A 25,581-nucleotide genomic window follows, 5' to 3' on the forward strand; every position below is an offset into this window, starting at 1 on the left:
TTTTGTTTTTGTTTTGTTCGTGCCGAAAGCACCAGACTGACTAGCATGGCTGGCTCGACACAGTTTTGTCGCTCGCCTCATCGGCTGGTCCGAATGCTTTGTCCAGGTCCCTTGTGTCAGCCTCGTGTCTTGGCTTTAAAAAACAAGGATGTGCGAGTCGGACTTTGAAGACAGTTGGGATGGACCAAGAGCCTTTTCCGATAAATACTAGTTTTACCTAGTAAGGCTTGTCTTTTGCGGAGTAAACGCCTTTGCAAACCCTCCAAACAAGGATTGTTATGAGTGTCGGTGATACTCCGTGTAGGTGTATGCGAGAAAGTAGGTATTATGTAGTATGTGGGATTTCAATTGCTAAAAAAAAACATGGGGTATTATGCTTGTTAATAATCTCAGGAGACTGTTGACGTAACGCCGGTCAAGGCAAGCTATGCTCGACCTGAGCGCGTCTGGTAGATATGTGGTGAAACAATTTATCTACCGTGTCTTTTTGTGGTGTTTTGGTGACTATCGTAAGAGACTGGTTGTGGGGATCGGAGCAATCAAGCTCAACTAGTCGCATAGGTTAGGTGGTCTTGTCACCGGTCAACACACTTTAACCACAAGAAGATGGACGAGTCTTAGAGTTACCTAGCACTTGTGGCAACCTATTCCAAAAAAAAAAAAAAAAAAAAAGGGGGTTTGTCATCCATCACAGGCAGACGCAAATTTTACAAGCAAATGCAATTTGGGCTTTCCGTAGAATCTTATCGAACGTTCCTTGCAGTTCGCCATAGGTGCTGAGTGATGAGCACAGGTTGTACATCTTTTAGGCCACCTTTGCGAGTCTACCTACTTCTGTTCGTACTTGAACTTGGTGGGGCAGAGTTGCTAATCCGCCACAAGTGGCCAAAAATCTGTGGCTGAACGGCTTGCTCGGAACCACTTTGGGTGGTAGGGAAGCTCCGACCACGTACCCAGACCAGCCAGCCCAGGTATCAATCGAAGAGCTAGGTAATCGTCATCAGTAGAAGCCTAGTAGCTAGCCCTGGACCTTTTCGACTTTGTACAAACTTTCAGCTTTCTTTCAAACCCCTACCTCCAACCATCTTCAACCACAGACATTTCACCACTGATCATAATAACGACTACGAAAACTCGCCTGCCGTTGAAATTTCGACGCTGGGCATTGCAACTACTTATTCCCAGCGCACCAAACCCCGCTCTCGAGAACTCAGGGTATTCCGACATTTCCAAAGTCCGTTTTGAGCACGCTGCTCTTTCGTAGACAAGATGTCTGCCGACCCATCACAGGACCCTCCCAAGAAGAAGGTCAACTTGGCGTAAGGCAACACGATCAAATCGATGAATCAGGTGCTTGCAAAGCAGAGACGCTGACCGCTTACGATTCTAGCGATGTATCTGGCGCCGATGTCAAGGAGGTCCGTTTGCATGCCCTACCCTCAGCGATGAAATGATCACATCCCCATCAGATTATAATCGACAGCAGGATCTAACATTAGCCCACAGGAGTCGGATGTAGCAACCGCAATTCTGAAAAAGAAGAAGAAGCCGAATCAGTTGATGTACGTTGGAAATCGCGACCATACTTTCCTCCGATACCCAGAAACACTAACATCGATCTTTCATCGACAGGGTTGCCGATGCCACAAACGATGACAACTCCATCATCGCACTCTCCAACAGCACCATGGAGGCTTTACAGCTCTTCCGTGGTGACACCGTCCTTGTGCGGGGAAAGAAGCGGAAGGACACAGTCCTGATCGTCCTAGCTGATGATGAGCTGGATGACGGAAGCGCACGACTCAACCGTGTGGTGCGTCACAACCTCAGGGTCAAGCATGGAGATGTCGTCACTATCCACCCTTGCCCTGACATCAAATATGTGAGTACTAACATCCAGTCCCCAAGATCACAGGCTGGTCTTTGTACAAATACTGCTGCGCAAGCGCCACTACTAACCTCCATCACAGGCCAAACGAATTGCCGTTTTGCCGATTGCCGACACCGTAGAAGGCTTGACAGGCTCTCTGTTCGATGTCTTCCTTGCGCCCTATTTCCGGGAGGCCTACCGCCCAGTCCGCCAAGGCGATATTTTTTTGGTTCGTGGTGGCATGCGTCAAGTCGAGTTCAAGGTTGTTGAGGTTGATCCTCCGGAGTACGGTATCGTAGCCCAAGACACGGTTATCCACTGTGAGGGCGAGCCCATTCAGCGTGATGAGGAGGAGAACAACCTCAACGAGGTTGGCTACGACGACATCGGTGGCTGCAGGAAGCAGATGGCACAGATCCGTGAGATGGTGGAGCTTCCTCTGCGCCACCCTCAGCTATTCAAGTCGATCGGAATCAAGCCTCCACGCGGTGTCCTCCTCTATGGACCTCCTGGGACCGGAAAGACGCTCATGGCCCGTGCTGTCGCAAACGAGACCGGTGCTTTCTTCTTCCTTATCAACGGTCCCGAGATCATGTCAAAGATGGCCGGCGAGTCCGAGTCAAACCTGCGCAAGGCCTTTGAGGAGGCTGAGAAGAACTCACCCGCAATCATCTTCATTGATGAGATCGATTCCATTGCACCAAAACGTGAGAAGACAAACGGCGAGGTTGAGCGCCGTGTCGTTTCCCAGCTGTTGACCCTCATGGACGGCATGAAGGCGCGTTCCAACGTTGTGGTCATGGCCGCAACAAACAGGCCTAACTCTATCGACCCCGCCCTCCGCCGTTTTGGACGTTTCGATCGTGAGGTCGACATTGGCATTCCTGACCCGACCGGTCGTTTGGAGATCCTCCAAATCCACACCAAGAACATGAAGCTTGGAGATGATGTGGACTTGGAGCAAATCGCCGCTGAGACGCACGGTTACGTTGGTTCTGATGTTGCGGCCCTTTGCTCAGAGGCAGCCATGCAACAGATTCGGGAGAAGATGGATCTCATCGACCTCGATGAGGACACCATTGATGCTGAGGTTCTTGACTCTCTAGGTGTCACCATGGAGAACTTCCGCTTTGCCCTTGGCGTCTCCAACCCTTCGGCTCTGCGTGAGGTTGCAGTTGTCGAGGTGCCCAACGTTCGCTGGGAGGATATCGGTGGTCTGGACGAGGTCAAGCAGGACCTCAGGGAGCAGGTCCAGTACCCAGTCGACCACCCCGAGAAGTTCCTCAAGTTCGGTCTCTCACCATCGCGTGGCGTGCTTTTCTACGGTCCCCCGGGTACCGGAAAGACCATGTTGGCCAAGGCCGTTGCCAACGAGTGTGCAGCAAACTTTATCTCCGTCAAGGGTCCAGAGCTGCTCAGCATGTGGTTTGGAGAGTCGGAAAGCAACATTCGTGATATCTTCGACAAAGCGCGCGCTGCGGCACCTTGCATTGTTTTCCTTGACGAGCTTGACTCAATCGCCAAGGCTCGTGGAGGCTCGGTGGGTGACGCCGGCGGTGCATCGGACCGTGTTGTAAACCAGCTGCTGACGGGTAAGTCAACATTATTCTCCCCATAGCCCTCGGGCGTAGAAGTTGCGGTCGTTTTGTATTAACCTTGATGTCTTTACAGAGATGGACGGTATGACTTCCAAGAAGAACGTGTTCGTTATTGGAGCGACCAACCGTCCGGAGCAATTGGATCCCGCCCTTTGCCGTCCTGGACGTCTTGACTCGCTCATCTATGTGCCGCTTCCTGATGAGCTGGGCCGCCTCAGCATTCTCAAGGCTCAGCTGCGCAAGACGCCCGTCTCAGATGATGTCGACCTTCAGTACATCGCCAACAAGACGCACGGCTTTTCTGGTGCCGATCTTGGGTTTATCACTCAGCGTGCTGTCAAGATCGCCATCAAGGAGTCCATCACGGCCGACATCAACCGCACTAAGGCTCTTGAGGCTGCAGGCGAGGATGTCCCCATGGACGAGGATGCCGAGGACCCTGTCCCCGAGTTGACGAAGCGTCACTTTGAGGAGGCCATGCAACAGGCTCGCAAGTCGGTTAGCGATGTCGAGATCCGTCGCTACGAGGCTTTCGCCCAGCAGATGAAGAATGCTGGCCCGGGCGCCTTCTTCAAGTTCCCTGAAGGCGAGGGTGCACCGGCAGCCAGCGGCGGCGAGACATTCAACGACGGTGGTAACGACGATGGTCTGTACGACTAAGCTCTCCAATCTCATCTTCAATACAACTCAAGCCTCTGTACACTACACCTTTGCTTCATTCAACGGGATTTTGACATGACTGAGCCCGGCGCGGCCAGGGAATAACGGTATGCACTGGGCTCGGCCGTTTTGAGATTTGTTGACTTGGGCAATGTTCGTTCGCGGTCTTATACGCTGGTTTCATGATTTCTAGAACAGGTGCGATGGAATAGGTAGATTCGCTGGATTCGCACTTGCTGGAGGAGGCCACAGCATAGCCTCAGGGAATGATTGAAATATTACTAAAGACCGATTTCTATTGGAGTTCTCAATTGCAAGGGTTTAGATGGATTAATATTCTTGGAAAGCCTCCGGGCTCCCCTATCATGAACCTGAATATCCAAGTCCTTGATCGTCCGTCCTGCTGCGTGATGATGTGAGAGGCGATAGACAGCGTAAACCCAAACCATATCTTTGGTAACGCCAATCACCTGTCGCCTTGCTGAGTACAACCAGACTGCTAGATTCTAGCCGGAAGCTACATCAAATGCCGCGTTCATCCAGTGAAAAATGTTGATTATGTGATGACTTGGAAAATCGAAAAAAAAAAGACCAAAATAGCTGTGGTTCACCATGACGATGGCAAGGTGTCATGCGTGCCATGTCCAATGCTCTGCTAATAGTATTTAAGATGTCTTCCACTCGTATTGCATTCTCCGGGAGCCAAAAAGGTGAGCGACACCTCCTCCAAGACGCCTTGACTGTTCTGGCACAATGTACTACATGCGGAGTGATGTAGCCTCATCCTCTTTAAATACATTGACCTCATGTTTGCCATTTCTCTTTGTTTTTCTGTGAATATCTAGCACCGAACCATTACTTCTTTTTTCCTTATTCCGTTTTTGCCAACTCCGCATAGGGCCTCGAATGAGGTAGCTAGCAAAGGCGACATACTCACCCCCCCCCCCCCCCCCCATATCTCCACTCTGAGTGGAGGGACTATATGAACATTCAAGTAGTGCCATTCTCCCCCGAGAACTCGACTAAATCGACTAAGCAGTCCATGGTCACCTTGAGCGCCTCGTCGACCACGGCCTGCGGCACTGCCAGGTTCGACGTCGAGTCGGCCCCGGCGTCCCCGTTTGTCTTTTTGCCGTTGGCCTCACCGTTTGTGGCCGACGATGAATCCGCCGCCGCCGCCGCAGTGCTCTGCCTGACGTCCTCCAGCACCTTGTCGAGGAGTGCCGGAAATGTGGTGATGTCGCCGGCGCGGAGGAGCGAGAGGGCATGTTGTTGGATCTGGGTGGGCCAGTTGGCTGGGTGTGCGTTTAGGGAGTGGAGGAGAGCTTCTTGGATCCTGTTTTTTTTAGTTGGAGTTTGGACATCAGGTTAGCCACATGTCCAGCATCGATAGCTGCGCTGGAACATCAAGCCGAGGTGGGGGGCAGCTCACTTGACGGAGAGCTCGTCGTTTATTAGGAGGGTGTTTATCTGGGATCTCAGATCTGAGTCCATGGTTGCGGCGGTATAACTTGTCGCCGCCGGAGACACTTTGAGCGGTGTCGGTGGGTTTGACATGGCGGGCGAGTTTGAATCTCTGAATCTCTCTCGAGTTCTCCGGTAGGGGAGCTTCTTCTTGATGTTTCCTAAAGCTTTCCGAAGGTACTGGTGGCGTATACAGAAAGAGGAAGGCAGTTTAAAAGAGGATACAGAATGAACAAGACAGAATAACAAAAAGCCTGCTTGCCCCAGTCGTCTCTCTTTGTTTTTTGCTAGGCTACAGAGCTAGGTTCTCTTGTGGGTTGACAACCTTTCATGGCAACACCCAGCCTGCATGCAGCAAACGTCGGCGATCGCTTCTGGGGGTGCCTGCAAACGAAAGCCCGACTGATTAGTAAAAATAGATCACATCAGCCACGTCCACAGACTACCATTGGATATCAATTGCGCATGATGTAAGAAAAAAAAACAATAGTATGAAGACACTTACGCGATTTTGCCACTTTTCAAATAATCGCCCCGAATTCGACCAATTCCACAGGCGGCCAAAGGAGGTCTCTTCCTTTGTTCATTTAGAGCACGCACCTTGGTAGTTTACGCGCCTTTCAAGATGGGATAAGCGCGACGAAGCCCCGACGAGGCTGCAACTCGGCTTAGATAGGTAGCCTGGGGGGCAATTCGAAGTCCCACTTAATCGATAACTTGTTCTGGGACCAGGGCCAATGGCATCGTGGTCTGAGCTTTGATGGTGGGATGCAAGGTGGGGTCACTGCGGGGATGAGAGCGAGGCTACATGTGCCGGATTAGCAGCAAGATCTATCCATGAATGGGTTTGGCAGCACGGCGCATCCCTGTCGCGATTCTGTTGCGCATCATCACCCACCCCACCATGGAAAAGTTGGCCCCTGGCTGAAGCAGGGCGTGGCACTGGCAGGTACGAGAGTGTTTGGCACGATTGTGAAAGACAAAATGCCGGTCAGTCATTTTATTCCTTTTTTTTCAGTTCTGTTTTTCTAGGTCTCGTCAGGACAGTTGGTTGCCATCAACGTTATATCAAAATACAAAACTGCAAAATGGTGGGGCTAGACAGAGAACCTGACTGATTCCTTGGACGTCTTCAGCTCGTTATGGTCGCAGGCTACCCTACCTCTGGGAAATCAACAAGAGCCAAACAACTATACGACGACTTCTCTGAGCGTCTCAAGACCCCAGCCGGGTCGAAATACCGCCTCCATCTCATATCAGACGAGACGCTGTCGATATCGCGCTGCGTGTACGACTTGTCACCCGACAAGGTACCCGAGCACACCAGGTCCGCCAACGCCTCGGAGAAGGATGCACGCGCTGCCATCTACGCCGCCGTGAGGCGAGTGCTGTCGCCGCGGGACATAGTCATACTGGATCACCTCAACTACATCAAGGGCTGGCGCTACCAGCTCTTCTGCGAGGCCAAGAACATCAGCACGCCCAGCTGCGTGCTGCAGATAGGGTGCAGCGTCGACAGGGCCAGGGCCGTCAACGAAGAGCGCTTGGCGCGCAGGGATGGTTCTCGGAGTGACGAGGCGGGCGCAGAGGATGCCCCCGTCGTGGAGCCGTACGAACCGGCGAACTGGGACAATCTCGTCTTTCGGTACGAGGAGCCCAATGCGATGAGCCGCTGGGACAGTCCTCTCTTTGCGCTCGTCTGGGACGACGACGAAGCGCGCGCCAAGGAGGTTTTCCAGGACATCTGGGAGGGAATCGCAGGCGATGGACGGGAGAAGGTAGTTCCCAACAAGGTGGTCATCCAGAGGGGTAAGGACGCAGGAGGCGATTACCTCTACACGCTTGACAGGGAGACTCAGGCGATTGTAAAGAGGATATTGGAGCTGCAGCCCGAGGAGGGTGGTGGAGAGATAAAAATCCCAAAAGCATCCGGGGATGGTGACTTGACCTTGGAACTGCCGGGGAGAAAACTACTTCTGCCGCAGCTCCAGAGACTACGAAGGGCGTTTTTGGGTATGAACCGGGGTGGGATTGGTCTGGAAGGACTGGGCAACATGTCAGTCGCGAGGGTGCAGGAAAGCTTTGTCGGGTATCTTGATGATTCTTTTCGAAATGAAGACTAAACACAAGAATAGATTCTGGGATAAAAGAAGAAGAAAAATTACGTCCAGGCCTGTCAGCCCAAGATTGCTACACATGTCTGGAGATCAGGCAATGATTAAACGTTACAGACTCAGCATAGGGCGGGTTCGTGCCCCACAACCCGCCTCACCCGATCCACTCACCCACCGATCGTTGGTCGATGTAGCTTCTAAAATAGAATACAAGTAGACACCATCTCCCATGGACATCATCAAAACACGTGCCAACTTCTAGAAATCAATTGTAAATCGAAATACATACATTGCGAACTGAATCTAGAAGAAAACATCGATTAGAGGTGTCACTTTGGTATCATGGCGCTGTTGACGCAGACGTTTACGGCAGCACCGACCAACTCTATCGACCTGCGTCTCACCGAGCTGGACCGTTTGCTGAGTCGACTGCAGCAGTCCGCCCTCCGTGCTAGCGCCGAGAGGCAAAGGCTGCTCCTTTCGAACGCGTTTGCAAGGGAGAAACTCTCTACGGTGGGATGCCCCCTTTTCCTTATCGATTTGCAACGACCTGCGCTCGATAGCCCATGAAAGAGGCAATTTCGAGAACTCTCGAGCTAACCCGGTATACCAACCTGAAAAGAGTATTGAGCATGCTCGCGCCCAGCTGAGCGGGCTGGAGCGGGATGCTCTGGGCGTCAAAATCCATGCGCACCGCCAGGGACTGCAGGCTGACCTCAATCGCAAGAGGGAGGTTGTGGAGGAGTTGGTTGAGAGGATGAGGGATCTGGAGGAGATGGCCGGGAGCATGTCGAATGGTGATAAAGATGGCGACGAAGACGAAGATGATGGTGGCGATGATGTCCTGAGTGCCATCGGTGTTTCTACGAGCAGCGGCACAGACGAGATAATTCCTACTCCGAGCGAGAGCATGGACTCGACATCCGTTGACTCTGCCATACATGGCGGCGAGCCTGCGGCAGCAACGATTCCATCACCGGTGCAGAGGCATGATGAAGGCAGCAAAGGGGCGGCTCAAGCTGCAGCTCCTCCCGTCTACAAGGGGCCGGAAACCACCACTACCCAATCAATACGGTCACGGGGCGCAAACCAATCTTCCTCGGGCGGTGGTCATGACGCCAAGACGACAGCCGCGGCGGCGACGACGGGCCACAACCTATTTGGCACCCGCGAGAGGGAGGCGGGCGCGCTCACGACAGCGACCACCGAGGCGATCCTCGACCAGCAGCGGGCCGAGCAGGACCAGCTGTCCGAGTCCATGGTCAAGATGGCCAGGAGCCTCAAGGAGTCGTCGAGGGCGTTTGCCGCCTCGCTCGAGGAGGACCAGGCCGTTATGCAGAGGGCCGGCGAGGGGCTCAACAAGAACGAGCTCGGCATCGAGGCCGCCACGAGGAGGATGGGCACGCTCAGGAAGATGACCGAGGGCGAGGGCTGGTGGGGCCGCATGAGGCTGTACGCCATGGTCTACGGGCTCATGGTCGTTCTGATATTGTTTGTTTTTGTCATTCCGAAGCTCCGCTTCTAGCCTTTGTCATTGGGGGTTTTTATGGAACTTTTAACATCTACTATAATTAACGATAACTCACAAAAGTTTGCTTCCATCCTGGCTGGCATCTTCATACTCTCTATCCCGGTTTCTACAAGAGATTTTCCACCCTGCAGCTGAAGATTTTTGTCTTGTTTTTTTTATGTCCTTTACCAAGTCAGCTACACACCGGGCCTCGTGTCATACTTCGGTTTCGGGATGTCTCTAGGATAGGGCAAAGAGTCAGGGTAACAAACAGATCATAATAATTACGAGGCAGCCGTGTTCAACTGACAAAATCTAGTGCTGATAATAGCTCCTGCGCGTACGTATGCCTCCCTGTCCCGACAATTTCGTACACCTGTTCATGCACCTTCTTGCATAGGTTGAACTCTGCTCGTGTAAGGTTTGACTACTTGTTCAGCTGATTCGTGGTTGATTTTAGCATGGGCTGATTAAATGTAGTGGAATCCAGCGCGACAAGATATCTAAATTTTATCTAAGGTTTACTTTGTCTAGACCAGTACCTGTCCGTCCTCTCCTATGCGTTTGCATGAGGAAAACTTTTCTTGGATTATAGAGGGCTGGCTGTCTCAAAAGGTGTCGGCCTCTACAAGAAGCAGCAATGACCCCGTCTACGGGTGCTGCTCGTGCCAGGCCCTGAACCAGTCAAGTGACTCGGGATTGGCCACACTCGCGTTTGTCTTCACCTGCATCCCCGAGATGATCTGCTTGACAGCGACCTCGATCCTGCTCGTGTTGAAGTGATGGTTAGCAAATTGCCCAGCAATTACATGATAATTTGAGCATCTGAAACAGAGACATTGAATAAGACCACCACAATACTCACTTTTTACCGTTGCCAGTCTTGGGAATGCCGCCCTGGGCCTCCTCGATAAATGCCGGGACGTGGCGGGGGCTCAGCTCGCTGCGGATCGTCGTCTTTATCCGACCCTTGAGCTCATCATCAAACGTCTTGCCGGCAGCGGGGACGACAAACAGACAGACCGCCTCGTCCGTGTCACCCTCACGCCTCCTGCCAACGCAGAGCGCATCCTCGACGTCGCCGGGGAAGAACTTGGTGAGGATGTTGTAGATCTCGGCGGAGCCGAACCGCACGCCGGCTGGTTTGAGCACGCCATCGGACCTGCCGAGCATGACGAGCCCACCTGAGGGGCCGTCCACCTGACGGACGAAATCTCCGTGGTGCCACATGCCGGGAAAGCGCTCAAAGTATGCTTTGCGGTATTTTTCGTCGCCTCCGTCGCCAAAGAAGGTCAGCGGCTGGCAGGGGAAGGGTACGGTGCAGACGAGATCGCCCGGCTCGCCGTCCGTGATGAGCACGGGCTTGTCTGGGTCCGACGCAGAGTCTACGACGGCCACGGCCATTCCCAGGCCGGCGCATTGGACCTCGCCCGCGCGGACAGGGAGCAGCGGACACGGCGCACCGAAGAGGGAGATGATATCTGTGCCACCGGTTATCGAGGCCAGGTGGATCTTGGATGGGAAGGCTTCGTATACAAAGGCAAATGTTGAGGGCGGCAGAGGGGCAGCGGTGGAGTAGATACCCTCGAGTGAAGAAAGATCGATGCCAGGTTCGCCTACGGGGTAAATTTTGTTTGCTTCCAGGGCGGTCAGGTAGGCCGCCGAAGTGCCGAAGTGGGTTACCTTGAGCTTGGAAAGTAGCTTTGGGAGTGACAAGTAGCCGTCTGGACGGAATGGAGAACCGGAATACAGAACCAAGGATGTGCCAACGGAGAGGGCGGTTATGCTCCAGTGCCACATCATCCATGATGTAGTTGCTACCGTTGGGTGATGTTAGAACCAAGAAGTAACATTGCCCGGATTACCTTCAGGTATCTTACTAAAGTAAAGCATTCGCGACTTGGAACTTAGCGAGCCATGAAGAAGGTGTTCCTTCTTGTGCTGAATTAGAGTACCCAAAGCCGAGTGTACGATTGCCTGGAGACCAATGCAATCTTAGCATTGCTTTTAATGCGTATGCACAGCGGCATGATCCTGAGAGTCCCACTCACCTTTGGTACACCTGTCGTTCCCGAGGAATAAAGAATAAAGAGCGGATGGTCAGATGGTAGCTGTTCAAATTGCTGCTGCGAGCCTGTGACGTTCTGCTCCACCTGCGCTGCAGCCAGGAACGCGTCAAAGTCGTCGGCTTTGACGTCGAGAGCACGGATCTCGTCCAGGGACAAGTCGATAGCCTGTAGGTTTCTGGTGACAACTACAAGCTCAAGGCCGTTCTTCTTGAGCTCCCCAACTATCTCCAGGGTCTTGGGCGTGCTGGCCCACGACTTGCCGTTGTAGGTTGTGCCATTGTCGGCAAACAGCACTTTAGGTCTGACCTGGACAAGCCGATCGAGCACGGCACTGACGCCATTGTCCGGGCTGATGCCGGTCCACAGAGCACCGATGCTGGCCGCACCCAACGCTGCGACGAGGGCCTCGACGTGGTTGGAGATGTAGCCGGCCACGACGTCCCCGCGCTGGAGCCCGGCGGCCCGCAGCGCCACGGCACACCGGCTGACCATGTCCCGAAGCTCGGCCCAGGTCGTTTCCTTTTCGTCGGTCTCAGTTGCGGTGATGACGGCAACGGCCGACGGGTCGACGTCGACGCCCGGCGGGAACAAGAGGTTCTCGGCAAAGTTCAAGAGGGCGCCGCTGAAGAAATTCAGCCTCGGGAACATGCCACCCTCTGGCAGGACCTCGTCGTAAGGCTTGGAAGCCACGACGCCGGCGTAGTGCCAGACATCGCCCCAAAAGGCAGCGGGGTCGGCGGTGGACCACTTGTGCAGCTGCTCGTAGCTCGCGAGGCTGAGGGACCTGGTGGAGTTGACGTGCTCGAGGAATTTCCACATGGGTGTGGACTTCGGATCCGGGTGTCTCCAGAGTTCCACGGCGCCGGGTGCCCCGTTGCCCATTTTGACACGCTTAGCCTGATGCGAGGCCATGTCCTGGGGAGCGGGCACGGCGTCTCCGGTCGAGTCAAGAGTATCCCGCTTTGTTTTTTCCATGGTGACTTGGTTTATTTATTTTGTTTTTATAGTTTTCTCCCTTCGGCAAGTTCAGCCGGCTTCTATATACTTGACCAGATGTTTCGCAGGAGGGTACAATGTGTACTATGAAGGTGGGTAAGTATGTAGCCAAGTACCCTGAATAAATCGGGTTGGTTGGTCGTTGGGCTGGAGGTGCAGGATCCGGGGAAGGTAAAATCCGGGGAATTACCAGTCAAGAAAAAAAAAAAAAAAAAAAACAAAGCTTTGTACGGAGTATTATTTAATGTATTACAGTACCTGCATCGCACTCTGTAAATTGCGCGAAGCAAAGTCAACCGGCAATGCACGGTTGGACCCGCAGCGCGTCGTCAATACTGGAATACTTACCGTCTAGGTGTTTTGTTGACCCGACAGTATCCGCTTCAACGATCCCAGATACATTAGCAGCAAGTAGCAAGTACTCGTAAGGCGGTGCAGAGCATTGAATTTTTCACCCCACGGACAACCGACACAGCACTTCGACCCAGGCTGGGCAGTTAGGAGACACCTTGACAACCAACTTTTTTAAAGCGAAAAAAAAAGAGAGAAAAGAGAAAACACGCAGTCAAAATCTCTGACCAGATCTAAATCCGGAGTCGATCCGTATGTATTGCTCGAACGAGTGCATCCAGGATGTCCCGTTCTCAATCAATCAAAATCCGGACCCGCCCGGCACCGGAAGATCTTCGGAGAGAAATATGTTGCATTGGCCATGTCTACCTTGGACGCCCGGCTGGGCTGCTAGGGGCTTGGGTTAGGTCGAAGCAGGAAATTTCAGTATCTGTTTGGTCTGGTTCTAATCTAGAACCAGTATTGAACGTGGTGGGCACCTATTGTCGACGTCATGGAATAACCAAATAAACGCAAAATAAACAAGCAAAACAAATACCGAAACGCCTTGACGCAAGGAAGGGAGAAGGAAGAACTATGAGAAGGCTTGGAAAAGTAATTAACTAGTAGTTGAGAAGCAAACAAAAGACCACAAAGTCAACGTCAGCATTCCCATATTTAAACAAATATAGTATATACAGTGTGCATGTCGAAGACAAACATTCATTGAGGGGCTACATATATCCGTAGATGAGCACAGAATTGGTTCAGCACTTCCGCGGGTGACGACATATGGAATGCCCCTCGAGTCCATTCTTCCATTCCGCGTCGCGAAAATAATAAAAATGGGGGGGGGGGGGGGTTTAAAAAAAAAAACGAGAGAAAAGAAAAGAAAAAAAAAAAACTTAAAAAAACACCAGATGTTGTAATAGGGGCCGCGTTCTTTCCTTCACCCTGGAAATCACCGTTGAAAAATCACGCATCTATCTCCTTGTCAACTCCTGAACTCAAAAATACGTACTGACCTACCTGCCTGACCGGCGCCTTACCTTGCATGGCTAAGCTGCGCTACATCCGCCTCACCCGATCCCCGATATGGCCGGCTGAAGCGTTGCCCCCTGCCCGGGCCTGTCAATTGCCGCCACTTGCTACAGCTTGAGCGGATGCAATAATGACAATTGAAGGATTTGATCGAAAGGCAAGGGGCACGCGTACTACGTTGGGCAACCCGATAGTGGGGTATGACAGGATGAGTGGCAGGCAATCACACATCAAAGCTGATTTCCCGAACCCTTTTTCGATGACCAGGGACAAAAGCAAATGGGGGAGAAAAAAAATAGAGGATCCATTCTTAATTTGGACCCGACTGAGACATAATTACCCAAACTCCCTTCTGCTCTGTCGATGCGACATAATTACAAAGTATGTAGGTAATTAGAGCTCAGCAGATTTGGCGGGAACCGGCACACTCGGGATCCATTAAAACGCGTTCGTGGCCCCTATTTTACGGAGATGGGTAAACTGCATTTTGCAATTTGCGAGGAATCTTTGAAAGCCCTGTACAAAGTAGCTGTAGTCGTGGCCGATCCGGGAGTTTGACTGACAGAGACGTACCTAAAATTGGTGGACATACACTGTACAATAGTCACGACCTTTGGAGTCGTCACAGTAACTCGAGCCTCTTGTTGCTTCTTTTTCTGTCATTGTTGCTTCTTCTCGTAAACCTTCATGTCACGTTTCTTGCCGGCTCTTATCTGATTACTCGAGCAACAAGGTCTCCCGTACACTACCGGAAAACCCAAGTCTCGAATCGTTCGAATCGGCTACCATTAAGATCGACATTCCTATCGTCAGGTAGAGCTTGAAGGTGCCAGAAGCCAAGCCAGCCTAATGCCACCCTAATTCCCACAGCACGGGTTTCTTCCGCCTGCCCAGAATTAGGCCCCTTGCAGCAGAAGACCAGGGACTCGCAGCTCCTTATTCGTCCCTGGAGCCTGGCCCGCCAGGCTCATCATTTCAATTGGAGACCTCCATCCAAGCGAGATCCAGTCGCAGAAGCCCCGGGGTCCCTGTCTCGTCAGCTTTTGTCTGACTGACTTGTAATCTAATATCAACCAACTTGCTCCTATCCTCGCCGCCACCAGACGTTTCCTTTCTCTTTTTCTCTCTCTCTTTCTCTCCTCCGTTTGGACCACCCACTCTGAACGTCAATTGTCAAGCCTCTATCAGGGTACGGTCGGGTAGACGTCACCCAGAACCCAAGCGTTCGGTAAGTGCACAATCACTGCTATTCATTCATTTAATTTTTTCTTTCTTTCTTATCTGGCCACACACATGTTTGCACGTACGGCCGCGGAGCAAGTGCACGTGTTGCTTGAGAAGTTGGAGCTAGTTGGTCTAGTCAGACTGTTTCGTTTCTAGTCGTGCCAAACGGCGTAATCGAAGGGAGGGTTCGTGCCAAATCTGCATGCCAACAAGCCATATCCTCCCACTGCTTCAAGGTACATTCATTCGCCTGCCTTAGCTTTGGAGAGTCGTGGTGCGACTGATCGGGTACGGCGCCAATCAGTCAACTCGCCCACCTGCAGGTGCACGGCACGACAGATTTCACCGCACTGCATTACGCCAGCCGTCCCAAATTTCAAATTTCCTTTGCCTTGTCACTCTTGCCCTACTTTTCACTGCCGCAGTCACTTTTTTGAGCCCTGTTTCCATCCCAACATACTTGTGCAGGGCGACTAGAAAGGAGGAAGACGCATCTTTTCATGATACCGAATATCGCATTCTGCCACGCACCGACTGCGACTCGAGCGCTGACATCAAGACGAAATAGAAAACGGAAGACTTCTGGCCTCTCCCGTTGGTCCGCCTGCTTGTTATCCTATCTATCCCAAAAGGCCCGTCCGGTTTCGCCGGTCCCATTCAGCAGACTTTTCTCCGTTGCGATCATCCATCCCCCGATAGATGCCCCGGAAGCTGCTTTCGAATCCCTTCTCGAACACCGTCAGCATGCCACAGGATAGAAAAGCCTCTCAGCCCAAAGGCAACCGCTTCACCCAACTTTTCTCCGCCAGACCCAAAGAGCCCTCGTCTGCTCAGCAGGCGCTTGCCATGGCGATGCAACAACAACAGGCCAACAATGCCTCGTCCATCTCGGATGCAAGGGAATTGACTGTCACTCGCTTGGATGATAAGCCCGCGGGTCTTCTCCAGCCGCAATCGAACTCTGAACAGGGCACCACAAGCCGCGCCGATGCCGAATTCGGCCCTCTGTTGTCACAGTCGCACCGCTACATCAGCAAGCACCAGGGCGAACCCCTCGAGACTCCCGTTCTGGACGAGCCTCCCTACTACTACGTCCTCACTACATACATAAGCTACCTCGTGCTTATCCTCGTTGGTCACATCCGTGACTTTTTCGGCAAGCGACTGGGCAACCCAAAACATTACGCCTCACTCAAGGCCGCCAACGGCTATGCCCCGCTAAACGAAGACTTTGATAATTTCTACGTCCGACGACTCAAGATGCGTCTGGATGATTGCTTCGCCCGCCCGACAGTAGGCGTTCCCGGTCGCTACATTACGCTCATGGACCGCACGTCGAACGACTTCAACCGTACCTACAAATACACTGGCACCCACACCGAGACCCTCAACATGAGCTCCTACAACTACCTGGGTTTCGCCCAGTCGGAAGGAACCTGCGCTGACGCCGTTGAGGAGTGCGTCAAGAGGTATGGTCTTAGCTTCTGCAGCCCTCGACAGGACGGTGGAACGTCGGACCTCGCCATCGAGGTCGAGCGTGAAGTGGCCGACTTTGTCGGCAAGCCTGCTGCCATGGTTTTCCCCATGGGTTTTGTCACCAACGCCAGCTCATTCCCCGCCCTGGTCTCCAAGGGCTGCTTGATCATCTCAGATGAGCTTAACCATGCTTCCATCCGTATCGGTGCTCGTGTCTCGGGTGCCGTTATCCGATCATTCCGTCACAACGACATGGAGGACCTCGAGAGCAAGCTGCGTGATGCCATCTCCCAAGGACAACCGAGGACGCACAGGCCGTGGAAGAAGATCTTGGTGGCTATCGAGGGTCTGTACTCTATGGAGGGCACCATGTGCGATCTTCCCGGCGTCATTGAGCTTAAGCACAAGTACAAGTTCTTCCTTTTCGTCGATGAAGCCCACAGTATCGGTGCTCTTGGCCCCCGAGGCCGTGGTGTTTGCGATTACTTTGGCATTGATCCCTCCGAGGTGGACATTCTCATGGGTACCCTAACCAAATCATTCGGTGCCAACGGTGGCTACATTGCCGCCGAAAAGCACATCATCGACAAGCTTCGCGCTACAAACAATGCCACCATCCTCGGAGAGTCTCCTACTCCGTGCGTCCTCATGCAAATTCTCGCTTCTCTCAAGCTCATCACCGGCGAGCTGAACCCTGGACAAGGCGAGGAGAGACTTCAGCGCATTGCCTTCAACTCTCGTTATCTCAGGCTGGGACTTAAGCGTCTCGGCTTCATCATCTATGGTCACGACGATTCGCCAATTATCCCCCTCATGCTCTACCACCCGGCCAAGATGCCTGCCTTCAGCCACGAAATGCTCAAGCGGAAGATTTCGGTTGTCGTCGTCGGGTACCCCGCAACTCCTTTGATCAGCTCTCGTGCTCGTTTCTGCGTTTCGTCAGCTCACAACAAGGACGACCTGGACAGGCTCCTCGCTGCTTGCGATGAGATTGGTGACATTCTGCAGCTCAAGTTCTCCAGCGGTATCGCCGGTGGTCTTGAGCCTCTTCCAGAAGGCGTCACGCCCGAGATGGAGGATGAGTGGCGCAAGGCGAATGGTCTCGAGGGAGTTGTTAAGGCTCCGAGGTGGAAGCTCGAGGACGTCATCGCTCGCGGCGCTGAAGATACCCAACAGAGGCTGCGTTAATCCCGCGCCGTTTCTACGAATTATTTTTTTTTGCGCTTGCGGAGTAACAAGGTCCGCTCGATCATGTCTTTTTTTTTGGGAGTTGAGGAGTAAATACTATTTTGGCGACAAAACTAGACGGGGGGCTCTTTATTGTGTTTCTCGGGCGATACTCCTCTTTGTCAATGTCTTTTTATTCTTGTTTGCGGCTTGTGGCCCCAGATGATCCACTTTATTGTCTGTCGGTATGGGAATATCATGTATAGAAAGAGAGATGGGCTGATAATTAGACCCATCTTATGTCCCTTGTTATTATCGGGATCCTTCTGCTGTATAAAGGAGGCTAACAATAACCTAGTTAAATGCAAAGGCATATGAGTGGCTGGATGCATTCAGGGGCATCTTTGACAGGAAGAGAGGTGGATGATTAATAATACCAACTGCCTAATCATTACCTGTCAATGTCTTTTGTTGAAAGTTGCTTGGTTTATTGCCGTTTGTGATATACCTCTGATGTTCAGTCAATGTTGTCGCCCCAACGTTGAGTACCTAATCAACTGCTCGACTTGCTGGGCAGTTTCATCTGCCGAAATCAGCTCGAGCAAGAGCGGGTGTATTTATGCCGATTTATTTATCTGATTGTCGAATGTCTCATTTACGGTAGAAAAGCAGTTCGACGTTCTACGAAGTACATAGGTACCTACCTAGGTACTCCGTAATGAGGAAGCGCGACGGCTCTGACACGGTGTAAAGACAGTGTGAGATGCATAGAAGTTTGTTACTCAAATTTGAATCGACTCTCGTTTACGGATTACGCCGACGTCACTATCCCTTCTCCCTTCTCAAACGAGCTCTGCTCGCCATTTGACTCCGTTGTGTATATTTTTTCCTATCATGCCAAATTCCTTTTTTTTTGAACTTCCATTTTGTCTAGCAGATTTATTGCGCTCAACTTTCATCATCGTTTCAACTGGTGCGACAGAGAAGCATCCTTCACTTCCCAGGCACCACCAAGCACGGTGGAGCCCTCTTTTCGCATCGATCACGTTTTTTTTTAAAAAAATAAAATAATACCACACGAATCTACTCCTACTTCGTCAACCGGGTATCATTGGTCGCAAAACAAGGTCAGATATTGATATGGCGTAGGAATCGGGCGCTAGTAAATACCGAAATCACAAAAAAAAAAAAAAAAGAAAAAAATGGCCAACCTCTCAGGCAAACGCCGCCACGGCAAACAGGCGAAGAAACAGCAGACCTTGGATGCTCTACTTGGTAGGCAGTTCCGCATTTTAGTTTCCGAGAACATCACCTCGCTAACACAACCCACCGACACAGGCAAAAACAGCTCTCCTCTGGCATCGAGACAGAAAGTGCCAACACCGAGCTCCAGTGCTGCAACTAGACCAGCACCCGCAGGCAACGTTAGGTTCATGCCGAGAGGTGTTGCACGGGGTGCCCCACCAACGGCAGCTTCGGATTCTGAAGATGACGATGACAGGGCTGGTGATGATGATGCTGAGCCCGATCCACCAGCTGTAGCTCCGGCCTCGCCCCCGCGCTCGTCAGCCAAGCGCAAAGCCGTGGTGTTGAGTGATGACGAGCATGAGGATGAGGATGATGTCCCGATAGCGACACCTGCTAGAGCTCGAAAGCAAAAGGTCGTTGTTCTTGATAGCGACAGTGATAGCGATGTACGACCTTCAACGGCAAAAAGACGACGCCTGGCAAGAAGACAGTCAACCCCATCCCCGCCCGGATCGCCCGGCCCGAGTACAAAAGGCCGTTTACGCAGCACACCCACCAGTCGCAGTCTCAAGTCGCAAAGGGAAAGGCGCATGGAGCTCCTCAGGCGCCGCCGCAACGGCGAAAATGTAACCGAGCTTGATCAGATTGACGAAGCGTCCAACGATGAAGAGCCACAGAAAGCACTTTACGATACGGATTCGGACCTCCCGGCTTTGGACGAGTTCGATGATGAAGATACGGACAGCAAGGAGACTTTAGTGGAGCCCAGGCAAACACAGTCCAGCCCTACCAAACACAAAGATCAACCTGTGGTACCGGAAGGCAGTGACGCCGATAGCCTGGATAGCTTCATTGACGATGAGGAAGGCCTTATCGGCGTGCCAGACTCGGTGGAAATTCCCCTGGAGTTCACTTCACAAGCTCACAAGCCCATGAAGGCTTTGTTCAAGGATATCATCGACTGGCTGGTACAGAACCGTATCAATCCGGATTTTGATCGTGAAAACGCAGTCTACCGTCTGGCCTGGAGAAAACTTGATGACGAGTTTCGAGGTCTAGCGTCTTCCAAGTTCTCCTCGGCTGCCTGGAACCCCGAATTCCACAAGTCTTTGAGAGCTAGGCCGTATATGGATAATTACGAATCTTCCATGGATAGGTCCGATTTGTTCACCACCTGCCAAGCTTGCAATCGTACCGGCCACCCAGCTACGCGTGTGATAAGGTTCAGTGGCAAGCCCTATAGCCAACAGACTCTGGATGAAATCGAGCAGAGTGAACCCGACTCAGAAGACGAAGGTCCACACCGGGACAGGGATGAGAATAACCATCTCATTGCTGGAGAGGGCAAGGACTGGATGTGTGGCGCGGTCTGCGCGAGCAACGCCGAAACTGCACATGACTTGCTTCATTGGAAGCACTCTCTGAAGGATTGGGTCGACGAGAGGCTGGGAACCCAAGGTCTCATGTCTGCAAAGAAAGTGGAAAAGAGGCAGCGCCTTTCGTCTAAGAAGCGGAGGAAGCGCGCCGACAAGATAGTGGACGAATGGGAAGAAAAAGGTGTAGTGAGGGCCCTTTATGACGATTTCAAGCGGACGCTCGAGACGGCTCGAGTCAAACCTACAACTGGAAAGACCAAGAGGAGGAGGTAGGGATATGGGGTTCTCCGCATGCTCAGGTCGCCACGACATTTCCTAGGAATTAACCGCTGTCCGTCCATTCCGACTATCCCATCTTTTTGAGTGAACGGAGAAGCTGTTGACGGACGGCAACCTACCGGGGGAATAATGGCATGGGTATGGAAGTTCCTTTGTTGTTTTTATTTCCTCTTTTGCGTGTGGCGATGTATTTGGCTCAACTTTGAGCAAGCAGCGATACCCGAACCGGAAATACCCAAGAACGACAGCCGCAAAACACAACATTCAGCTAGTCACGCATGCATCTTTGGGGTTGGAGTTGGACCAAAAGTGGTCGGTTGCCTTATCATCGTCCAAAGGAGCAAAGCTATCTGTGACGACATAACTCGTGGGCAAGCTGACACAAGTACATGATGGCTAAGTCAGGGATACACCTAGATGGCCGATCCTGAAACACAGGAGAGCCGCGGACTGGGGGCTGGGGGTTTGCGAGGAAGGGGTGGTAGCAAAAAAAGATCACCCCGTTCCTCCACCACTACCATACTCACATAAAGGCCAGTTCCAGGCCGGGCAGGCGGGGTTTTTTGGGGCTATTCCCAGCCAAAATAAAGCAGCCCATCGTGGTCAGGGTTCTTGCCAGACGGTGAGGGAACCGGGTATTGCGGAATCATGCCAAAGAGGGTAAATGAAAAATAAAGCCAAGATTTCCTGACACTCTGGACCCTTGACTCCGTTTCCTCGAGTAATAAATAGCCACTGATGCAACAATCCAAGGATGGATACTCTGGTATCTTCGTGGCCTTTTTAACTGTAAGGTGTACAGTACTGTCAGCTGTTATGTAGTGCAATGACCATTTCTGCTTCAGGTTGGCGTGCACTAGGGACCCTAACCCTTCTACGTTGCGATACTGCAGGTCATCAATCAATATGCACACACATAAACCTTCTGTAGTAGAACTAGGCTAGAGGTAGGGGTGCGCCCGCCCTGGATCATAAGGGACCATACTTCAACCTACTCAGGTACGTGAGGCGAAATGACGAGGCAAGGTGAAGCCAGTGCAGGAAATTCTCCCCTTGTGCAACCACCCATCAGCAGGAACCACTTCAAATCTGGAATCAGATCGATCGTCGCCGTTAAAAAGACTGAACGACTCTTTGTCTTCTTTCTTTCTTTCTGTGAACGGAAACGACAGACGAGATGGATTGATTTGCAAATGGGGGGGAGAGGGAGCAAAAAAAATAAAATAAAAAAATAGGACGGCCAAGTAACTGGACCGTAGCACTTAATGCAACGCTATATAGGGGTTCCCGCTCGCTTGGTCGCCTTTCCATTGGAAGTTTGGTGGGGCCAGCACTGGCCACGGGGAGTGGAACCCCGCGACGAAGCAGCAAACCCAGGCGGCTACGGGTTGCGGTTTAACGGGTTGGAATTAGGCCAGTGTCAATTCAAGTCGCAAAGGAAGCTTCTTCGTCCGTATGCTGTCTGCTGCTGCTGCTGCTGCTGCTTTTTCTTCGGTCCCTCCTTGACATCAGCCTCGCCGGTTCTGGTTTGTTTTGTTTTATTTATTTATTTTAGTTTATTTTCTTATTTTAGTTTATTTTATTTCTCGCCTGCTCCCATTTTCTCCCCCTTATCATCCATCTGAGTCCTACCTTTCAGCCAAGAAGAGCTGGCGAGACCTCATGCCATTGAACGTGACTTTGATAACGCGTTGAAGGTTTCTTCTGGATTCCATTTTGCTGTCATCGTCTGTTTAGTCGCTGGCCGCCACCTTTTTTGATCGAGGCCTCTTTTTTTTTTTTTTTTTTTTTAACTTGGACAAAAGCAACGCAGGCGAACAAACCGAAACCCACGCCTCTGGCTCTGCCTTGCACATCCTCCTTACTGCTCCAAACCATCAGACCAGATCCGCACAGACTCTCCTATCCATCCAAGTAGACTGGTCTAGCTCTCAAAGCAAGAAAAAAACACCAAAGCTACCTACCTTTAAACTGGACCTTACCTGTCTAGCAATTCCCCGTTCAGTCCGGCCTAGCCTCGCAAGGCGTGTGTTCCCGCTTGGGTTGTCTGCTGCTGTTGCTTTGACCTGCCCGCTGTCAAAAGATTAAGAAAGCCATCAGTCGACAAGAGAGAGAAAAAAAAACAACGGGCGCGCACATACACAAGCATACACCCACAGACATACAAAAAAAACACTCAACATACGCATACGTATTCGGGAAACTTTATTTTTCCAGCAAAATCGTCGAAGTCGGAAAAACAAACAAAAAAAGAAGAAAAAAGAAGAAAAAAAACATCACCGTGTACACTTTTACAACCTGGCGAAAATTCGCGCCTGGCAGACGGCGTCTTTTTTTTCACTCTAAGCAACTAATCGACAAAGTCGAGATCCTCCTTCCCTCGGGGTACAAGAAAACACCCCAACCCCCCGCCGACCGCCGCGTCCCCGCCTCGTGAGGGCTGCCAACCCCCCTCTTTTGGCCGCCATGAGCTTCAACACGGGGACGGCGTACGCCGAGTCGGACGCAGACGACGAGTACGAGAGGGACATTCACGACAGCTCGCCCATCGACGCCACCGATGCCGAGGCGTCGCCGACCGAGTCGGACCCGCCGTCCAACGAACACACGCCCACCACGTACGGGTATCGCAGCAGCGCCGATCGCCTACCGGAGACAATCATCTCGGAGTGGACGGCCGACGAGTGCGCCGACTTTATTGCTACGATCGGTCTGGAGCAGTACTCGACTCGTTTTGTTGGTAGGTTCATTTTGACTCTTGTTTCGCCACGCGGGGCTTATGGTTGTGGTGCCTTTGGAAAAGACAACGTCCTTGGATTGCACAGCAATCATAATCTGATCATAGTGACTGACTTGCTTGGCTTTTCCCCCCGTTTCACAGAGAACGAAATCGTTGGCGAGGCACTCGTTGCGCTGTTACACGATGATCTGAAGTCGATGGGGATTCACAGTGTCGGTCATCGATTGACCATCCTGAGGAGCGTTTACGATGTGAAGAAGGCGCAGGACGTGCCGGTGGAGAGCGACCACTACGTACCTCTGAGTGAGTTTAAATGCCCTATGGTCTCCTTGATACGTGTTAGCTTGACTAACCGGATGATTCCCTTCACATCATAACAGCCGCTGAAAATGAGGGGCAGTATGCGACTGCTAAGGACATCAAAAACTTGGTAGAGCAGTTGCGATTGCGCGATGAGCGCATGCACCTATTTGAGCAGGACTTTCGTCGACTTGCAGAAGACTTTAGGAGATTGCGCGAAGACATGCTGCCGGCGCTTAGGTTGGCCAAGGATGCGCAGCAGCCGCTGCCGCACCTGAACAACGGCTCTGCATACGCTGGATACGATACGACGATATCACCACCAGCACCGACACCGTCGACGAGTGGTCAATCTGGCGGCGGTCTCAAACGCCAGTGGTCTACGAAGAAGATCATGTTAGGCACGACACCAAAAGCCACTTCACCGACACACCTCCAAACGGCACACGACAGGTCGCTTGCGGAACAGACTCTGGACCCTTCGAGCGCGGCCGAGAGAGCTGTTATGTCGTCGAGCCACTTGGCGATCAACGGCCTCGTTCCATCGGCAACATCACCCTCGTATCCATCAATAAATATTCCCTCACCGACGTCTCCGCCAAACACACTTGGTGGGGCGACGCTGGCATCGAGGTCGTACCGTTCGGACCAACCGACGCCATCGAGCCGATCGACCTTTGCCGAATCGGACTACGCGCACCCTGGGGGACGAGACAAACAGCCGGTGGCGCCGCGCAGGATGCAGACGCCAGCGCCTGACACGCCAAGCGGCAGCAACGCGTCGGTTGAGATATTCAAGTCATTCCGAGTCAGCATGGACGATCCATGCTACAAGGTGCTCCCGGCCGCGCTGAAAAAGTATCAAATCAATGCACCGTGGGACCAATACGCGCTTTACATTGTCTACGGGGACCAGGAGCGCTGCCTAGGCCTTGAGGAGAAGCCCCTCATCTTGTTTAAGCAGCTCGACAAGGAGGGCAAGAAACCCATGTTCATGCTCCGCAAGACCAACAATGCGCAGGTTGACATTGGCAACGAGGCGCCAGGCAGCGCAGGGTTGGGGAGTGCGAGGGGGGCGGCCACAGGATATGATCCCCCAGGAGGAATAATATGAATCAAGTAGGAAGGAATAGCGGGAATGACGGACAAGCTGCGTTTGTCCCGAGAAGCGCTTCCTGCCACCTTGATGACTAAGGCACAATGGAATTTGGCCTTTTTTCCGCTCCTCATTCATATGTTCCCGATATAACCTCACCATAAACTATTATCACCCAACCTGTAAAGAGACACGCAAGTGTGTCTTGATTGCCCCCCCTTCTAATCAATCCTCAACCGTCACATATCCCTTTTGTTAACCACCACTTTGGAGAGCTATCTGTCTTGTGTGTCCGACTTGAGTCGATTTACAGAACCTGGATGTTGCAACGATTTGGGTACTACTATTTAGTACTAGTGGAACATAGTTGTCTGAATATATTCTCCTGGAGAGGCCTTAAGCGTAGGCCGTTATTCTGTTATTTACTGATGTATCACTTTCAATTCGTTTCTTGAACACGGAGGAGGGAACTAATGTCCTACCTTTCTACGGCTACCGGAGTTTGTAGGGCTGGATTGTGGACTTGGTTGTGCCTTGGTATGTGCGAACCTGCATCGGAGATATATTGTAGATCGGGCCCTCCAGCCCCCTATCTAATTCTAAGCTTGCAGGAATTGGTCATTTCGGTATCTACCTAGTTAAGCATATCCTTAATACTAAAGATGACGAGGTAAACAACCATACAAAAAAAACCATATTCCAGTTAGACAGATAAATATCCATACTGTACAGGACAGGCATGACGTGGCACCTTGGGAAATGCATTGACGTTTATGTAAACCATGCAAACGTCGTTGATGAGACAAGAGGGCGAGAGGGGGGGGGGGGGGGCGGGTAGTGGTCCTAAGCATGGATGGGATGGGTTCAGCGTGACCCCAGGCTACGTGACGCTACAGCTCTTACAGTGGGTGGGGTTCAATAAAACGCTGAAGAGAATACGTACAGTAGGAAACCCGTGGAAGGAAACAGTTTTGACTCGGGGACAAGAATAGAAGCAAGAAGAAGAAGAAGAAAAAAAGCCGA

The 25,581-nt window shown here is 52.0% G+C and overlaps 9 protein-coding genes across 9 annotated transcripts; 6 read left to right on the forward strand and 3 right to left on the reverse strand.

Moving 5' to 3' along the window:
• The first annotated feature begins 674 nt into the window (after window positions 1-674).
• Window positions 675-4,864, forward strand: MGG_05193 (cell division control protein 48). Its single transcript, XM_003712687.1, has 6 exons — window positions 675-1,319; window positions 1,391-1,418; window positions 1,507-1,562; window positions 1,633-1,882; window positions 1,971-3,462; window positions 3,542-4,864. The coding sequence occupies exons 1-6, from the start codon at window positions 1,270-1,272 to the stop codon at window positions 4,126-4,128; spliced, it is 2,463 nt and encodes an 820-aa protein (XP_003712735.1). The 5' UTR covers window positions 675-1,269; the 3' UTR covers window positions 4,129-4,864.
• On the reverse strand, window positions 4,671-6,228 carry MGG_05194 (uncharacterized protein). Its single transcript, XM_003712688.1, has 3 exons — window positions 6,098-6,228; window positions 5,561-5,976; window positions 4,671-5,464 (listed from the first exon to the last, which is right to left on the reverse strand). The coding sequence occupies exons 2-3, from the start codon at window positions 5,683-5,685 to the stop codon at window positions 5,119-5,121; spliced, it is 471 nt and encodes a 156-aa protein (XP_003712736.1). The 5' UTR covers window positions 5,686-5,976; window positions 6,098-6,228; the 3' UTR covers window positions 4,671-5,118.
• Window positions 6,229-6,493: 265 nt separating this feature from the next.
• Window positions 6,494-7,831, forward strand: MGG_12920 (uncharacterized protein). The gene is made up of 2 exons (XM_003712689.1): window positions 6,494-6,582; window positions 6,729-7,831. Exons 1-2 carry the CDS (start codon window positions 6,577-6,579, stop codon window positions 7,713-7,715), a joined length of 993 nt encoding a protein of 330 aa, XP_003712737.1. The 5' UTR covers window positions 6,494-6,576; the 3' UTR covers window positions 7,716-7,831.
• Window positions 7,832-7,945: 114 nt separating this feature from the next.
• MGG_12919 (synaptobrevin) lies at window positions 7,946-9,514 on the forward strand. The gene is made up of 2 exons (XM_003712690.1): window positions 7,946-8,219; window positions 8,329-9,514. Exons 1-2 carry the CDS (start codon window positions 8,049-8,051, stop codon window positions 9,229-9,231), a joined length of 1,074 nt encoding a protein of 357 aa, XP_003712738.1. The 5' UTR covers window positions 7,946-8,048; the 3' UTR covers window positions 9,232-9,514.
• A 22-nt stretch (window positions 9,515-9,536) lies between these two features.
• Window positions 9,537-12,503, reverse strand: MGG_05196 (acetoacetate-CoA ligase). The gene is made up of 4 exons (XM_003712691.1): window positions 11,268-12,503; window positions 11,097-11,193; window positions 10,082-11,033; window positions 9,537-9,981 (listed from the first exon to the last, which is right to left on the reverse strand). The coding sequence occupies exons 1-4, from the start codon at window positions 12,258-12,260 to the stop codon at window positions 9,867-9,869; spliced, it is 2,157 nt and encodes a 718-aa protein (XP_003712739.1). The 5' UTR covers window positions 12,261-12,503; the 3' UTR covers window positions 9,537-9,866.
• A 2,254-nt stretch (window positions 12,504-14,757) lies between these two features.
• On the forward strand, window positions 14,758-18,018 carry MGG_05197 (serine palmitoyltransferase 2). Its single transcript, XM_003712692.1, has 2 exons — window positions 14,758-14,880; window positions 15,445-18,018. Exon 2 carries the CDS (start codon window positions 15,576-15,578, stop codon window positions 17,538-17,540), a length of 1,965 nt encoding a protein of 654 aa, XP_003712740.1. The 5' UTR covers window positions 14,758-14,880; window positions 15,445-15,575; the 3' UTR covers window positions 17,541-18,018.
• A 315-nt stretch (window positions 18,019-18,333) lies between these two features.
• Window positions 18,334-21,443, forward strand: MGG_05198 (uncharacterized protein). The gene is made up of 2 exons (XM_003712693.1): window positions 18,334-18,794; window positions 18,858-21,443. The coding sequence occupies exons 1-2, from the start codon at window positions 18,722-18,724 to the stop codon at window positions 20,414-20,416; spliced, it is 1,632 nt and encodes a 543-aa protein (XP_003712741.1). The 5' UTR covers window positions 18,334-18,721; the 3' UTR covers window positions 20,417-21,443.
• Window positions 21,444-21,842: 399 nt separating this feature from the next.
• On the reverse strand, window positions 21,843-22,137 carry MGG_16882 (uncharacterized protein; the record flags this gene model as incomplete). The annotated part of the gene is made up of 2 exons (XM_003712694.1): window positions 21,843-21,945; window positions 22,055-22,137. The coding sequence occupies 2 exons, from the start codon at window positions 22,135-22,137 to the stop codon at window positions 21,843-21,845; spliced, it is 186 nt and encodes a 61-aa protein (XP_003712742.1).
• A 53-nt stretch (window positions 22,138-22,190) lies between these two features.
• Window positions 22,191-25,079, forward strand: MGG_05199 (protein kinase regulator Ste50). The gene is made up of 3 exons (XM_003712695.1): window positions 22,191-23,162; window positions 23,304-23,465; window positions 23,543-25,079. The coding sequence occupies exons 1-3, from the start codon at window positions 22,889-22,891 to the stop codon at window positions 24,574-24,576; spliced, it is 1,470 nt and encodes a 489-aa protein (XP_003712743.1). The 5' UTR covers window positions 22,191-22,888; the 3' UTR covers window positions 24,577-25,079.
• The last annotated feature ends 502 nt before the right edge of the window (window positions 25,080-25,581 follow it).

Source organism: Pyricularia oryzae, chromosome 3 (genome assembly GCF_000002495.2).
Source record: "Pyricularia oryzae 70-15 chromosome 3, whole genome shotgun sequence".
Lineage (NCBI taxonomy): Eukaryota > Fungi > Ascomycota > Sordariomycetes > Magnaporthales > Pyriculariaceae > Pyricularia > Pyricularia oryzae.

Bases quoted from the DNA above. Each gene is read 5' to 3' on its own strand.
- MGG_05199 (XM_003712695.1), top strand. From the start codon at position 22,889: ATGAGCTTCAACACGGGGACGGCGTACGCCGAGTCGGACGCAGACGAC. The intron at 23,163-23,303 runs GTAGGTTCATTT...CCCGTTTCACAG, and splicing joins GTACTCGACTCGTTTTGTTG to AGAACGAAATCGTTGGCGAG. The intron at 23,466-23,542 runs GTGAGTTTAAAT...ACATCATAACAG, and splicing joins CGACCACTACGTACCTCTGA to CCGCTGAAAATGAGGGGCAG.
- MGG_12919 (XM_003712690.1), top strand. From the start codon at position 8,049: ATGGCGCTGTTGACGCAGACGTTTACGGCAGCACCGACCAACTCTATC. The intron at 8,220-8,328 runs GTGGGATGCCCC...CAACCTGAAAAG, and splicing joins CAAGGGAGAAACTCTCTACG to AGTATTGAGCATGCTCGCGC.
- MGG_05196 (XM_003712691.1), bottom strand. From the start codon at position 12,260: ATGGAAAAAACAAAGCGGGATACTCTTGACTCGACCGGAGACGCCGTG. The intron at 11,194-11,267 runs GTGAGTGGGACT...ATTGGTCTCCAG, and splicing joins GAACGACAGGTGTACCAAAG to GCAATCGTACACTCGGCTTT. The intron at 11,034-11,096 runs GTAAGATACCTG...ACCCAACGGTAG, and splicing joins GTCGCGAATGCTTTACTTTA to CAACTACATCATGGATGATG.
- MGG_05194 (XM_003712688.1), bottom strand. From the start codon at position 5,685: ATGTCAAACCCACCGACACCGCTCAAAGTGTCTCCGGCGGCGACAAGT. The intron at 5,465-5,560 runs GTGAGCTGCCCC...TAAAAAAAACAG, and splicing joins AACGACGAGCTCTCCGTCAA to GATCCAAGAAGCTCTCCTCC.
- MGG_05197 (XM_003712692.1), top strand. From the start codon at position 15,576: ATGCCCCGGAAGCTGCTTTCGAATCCCTTCTCGAACACCGTCAGCATG.
- MGG_05198 (XM_003712693.1), top strand. From the start codon at position 18,722: ATGGCCAACCTCTCAGGCAAACGCCGCCACGGCAAACAGGCGAAGAAA. The intron at 18,795-18,857 runs GTAGGCAGTTCC...CCACCGACACAG, and splicing joins GACCTTGGATGCTCTACTTG to GCAAAAACAGCTCTCCTCTG.
- MGG_05193 (XM_003712687.1), top strand. From the start codon at position 1,270: ATGTCTGCCGACCCATCACAGGACCCTCCCAAGAAGAAGGTCAACTTG. The intron at 1,883-1,970 runs GTGAGTACTAAC...CCTCCATCACAG, and splicing joins CTTGCCCTGACATCAAATAT to GCCAAACGAATTGCCGTTTT. The intron at 3,463-3,541 runs GTAAGTCAACAT...ATGTCTTTACAG, and splicing joins TGTAAACCAGCTGCTGACGG to AGATGGACGGTATGACTTCC.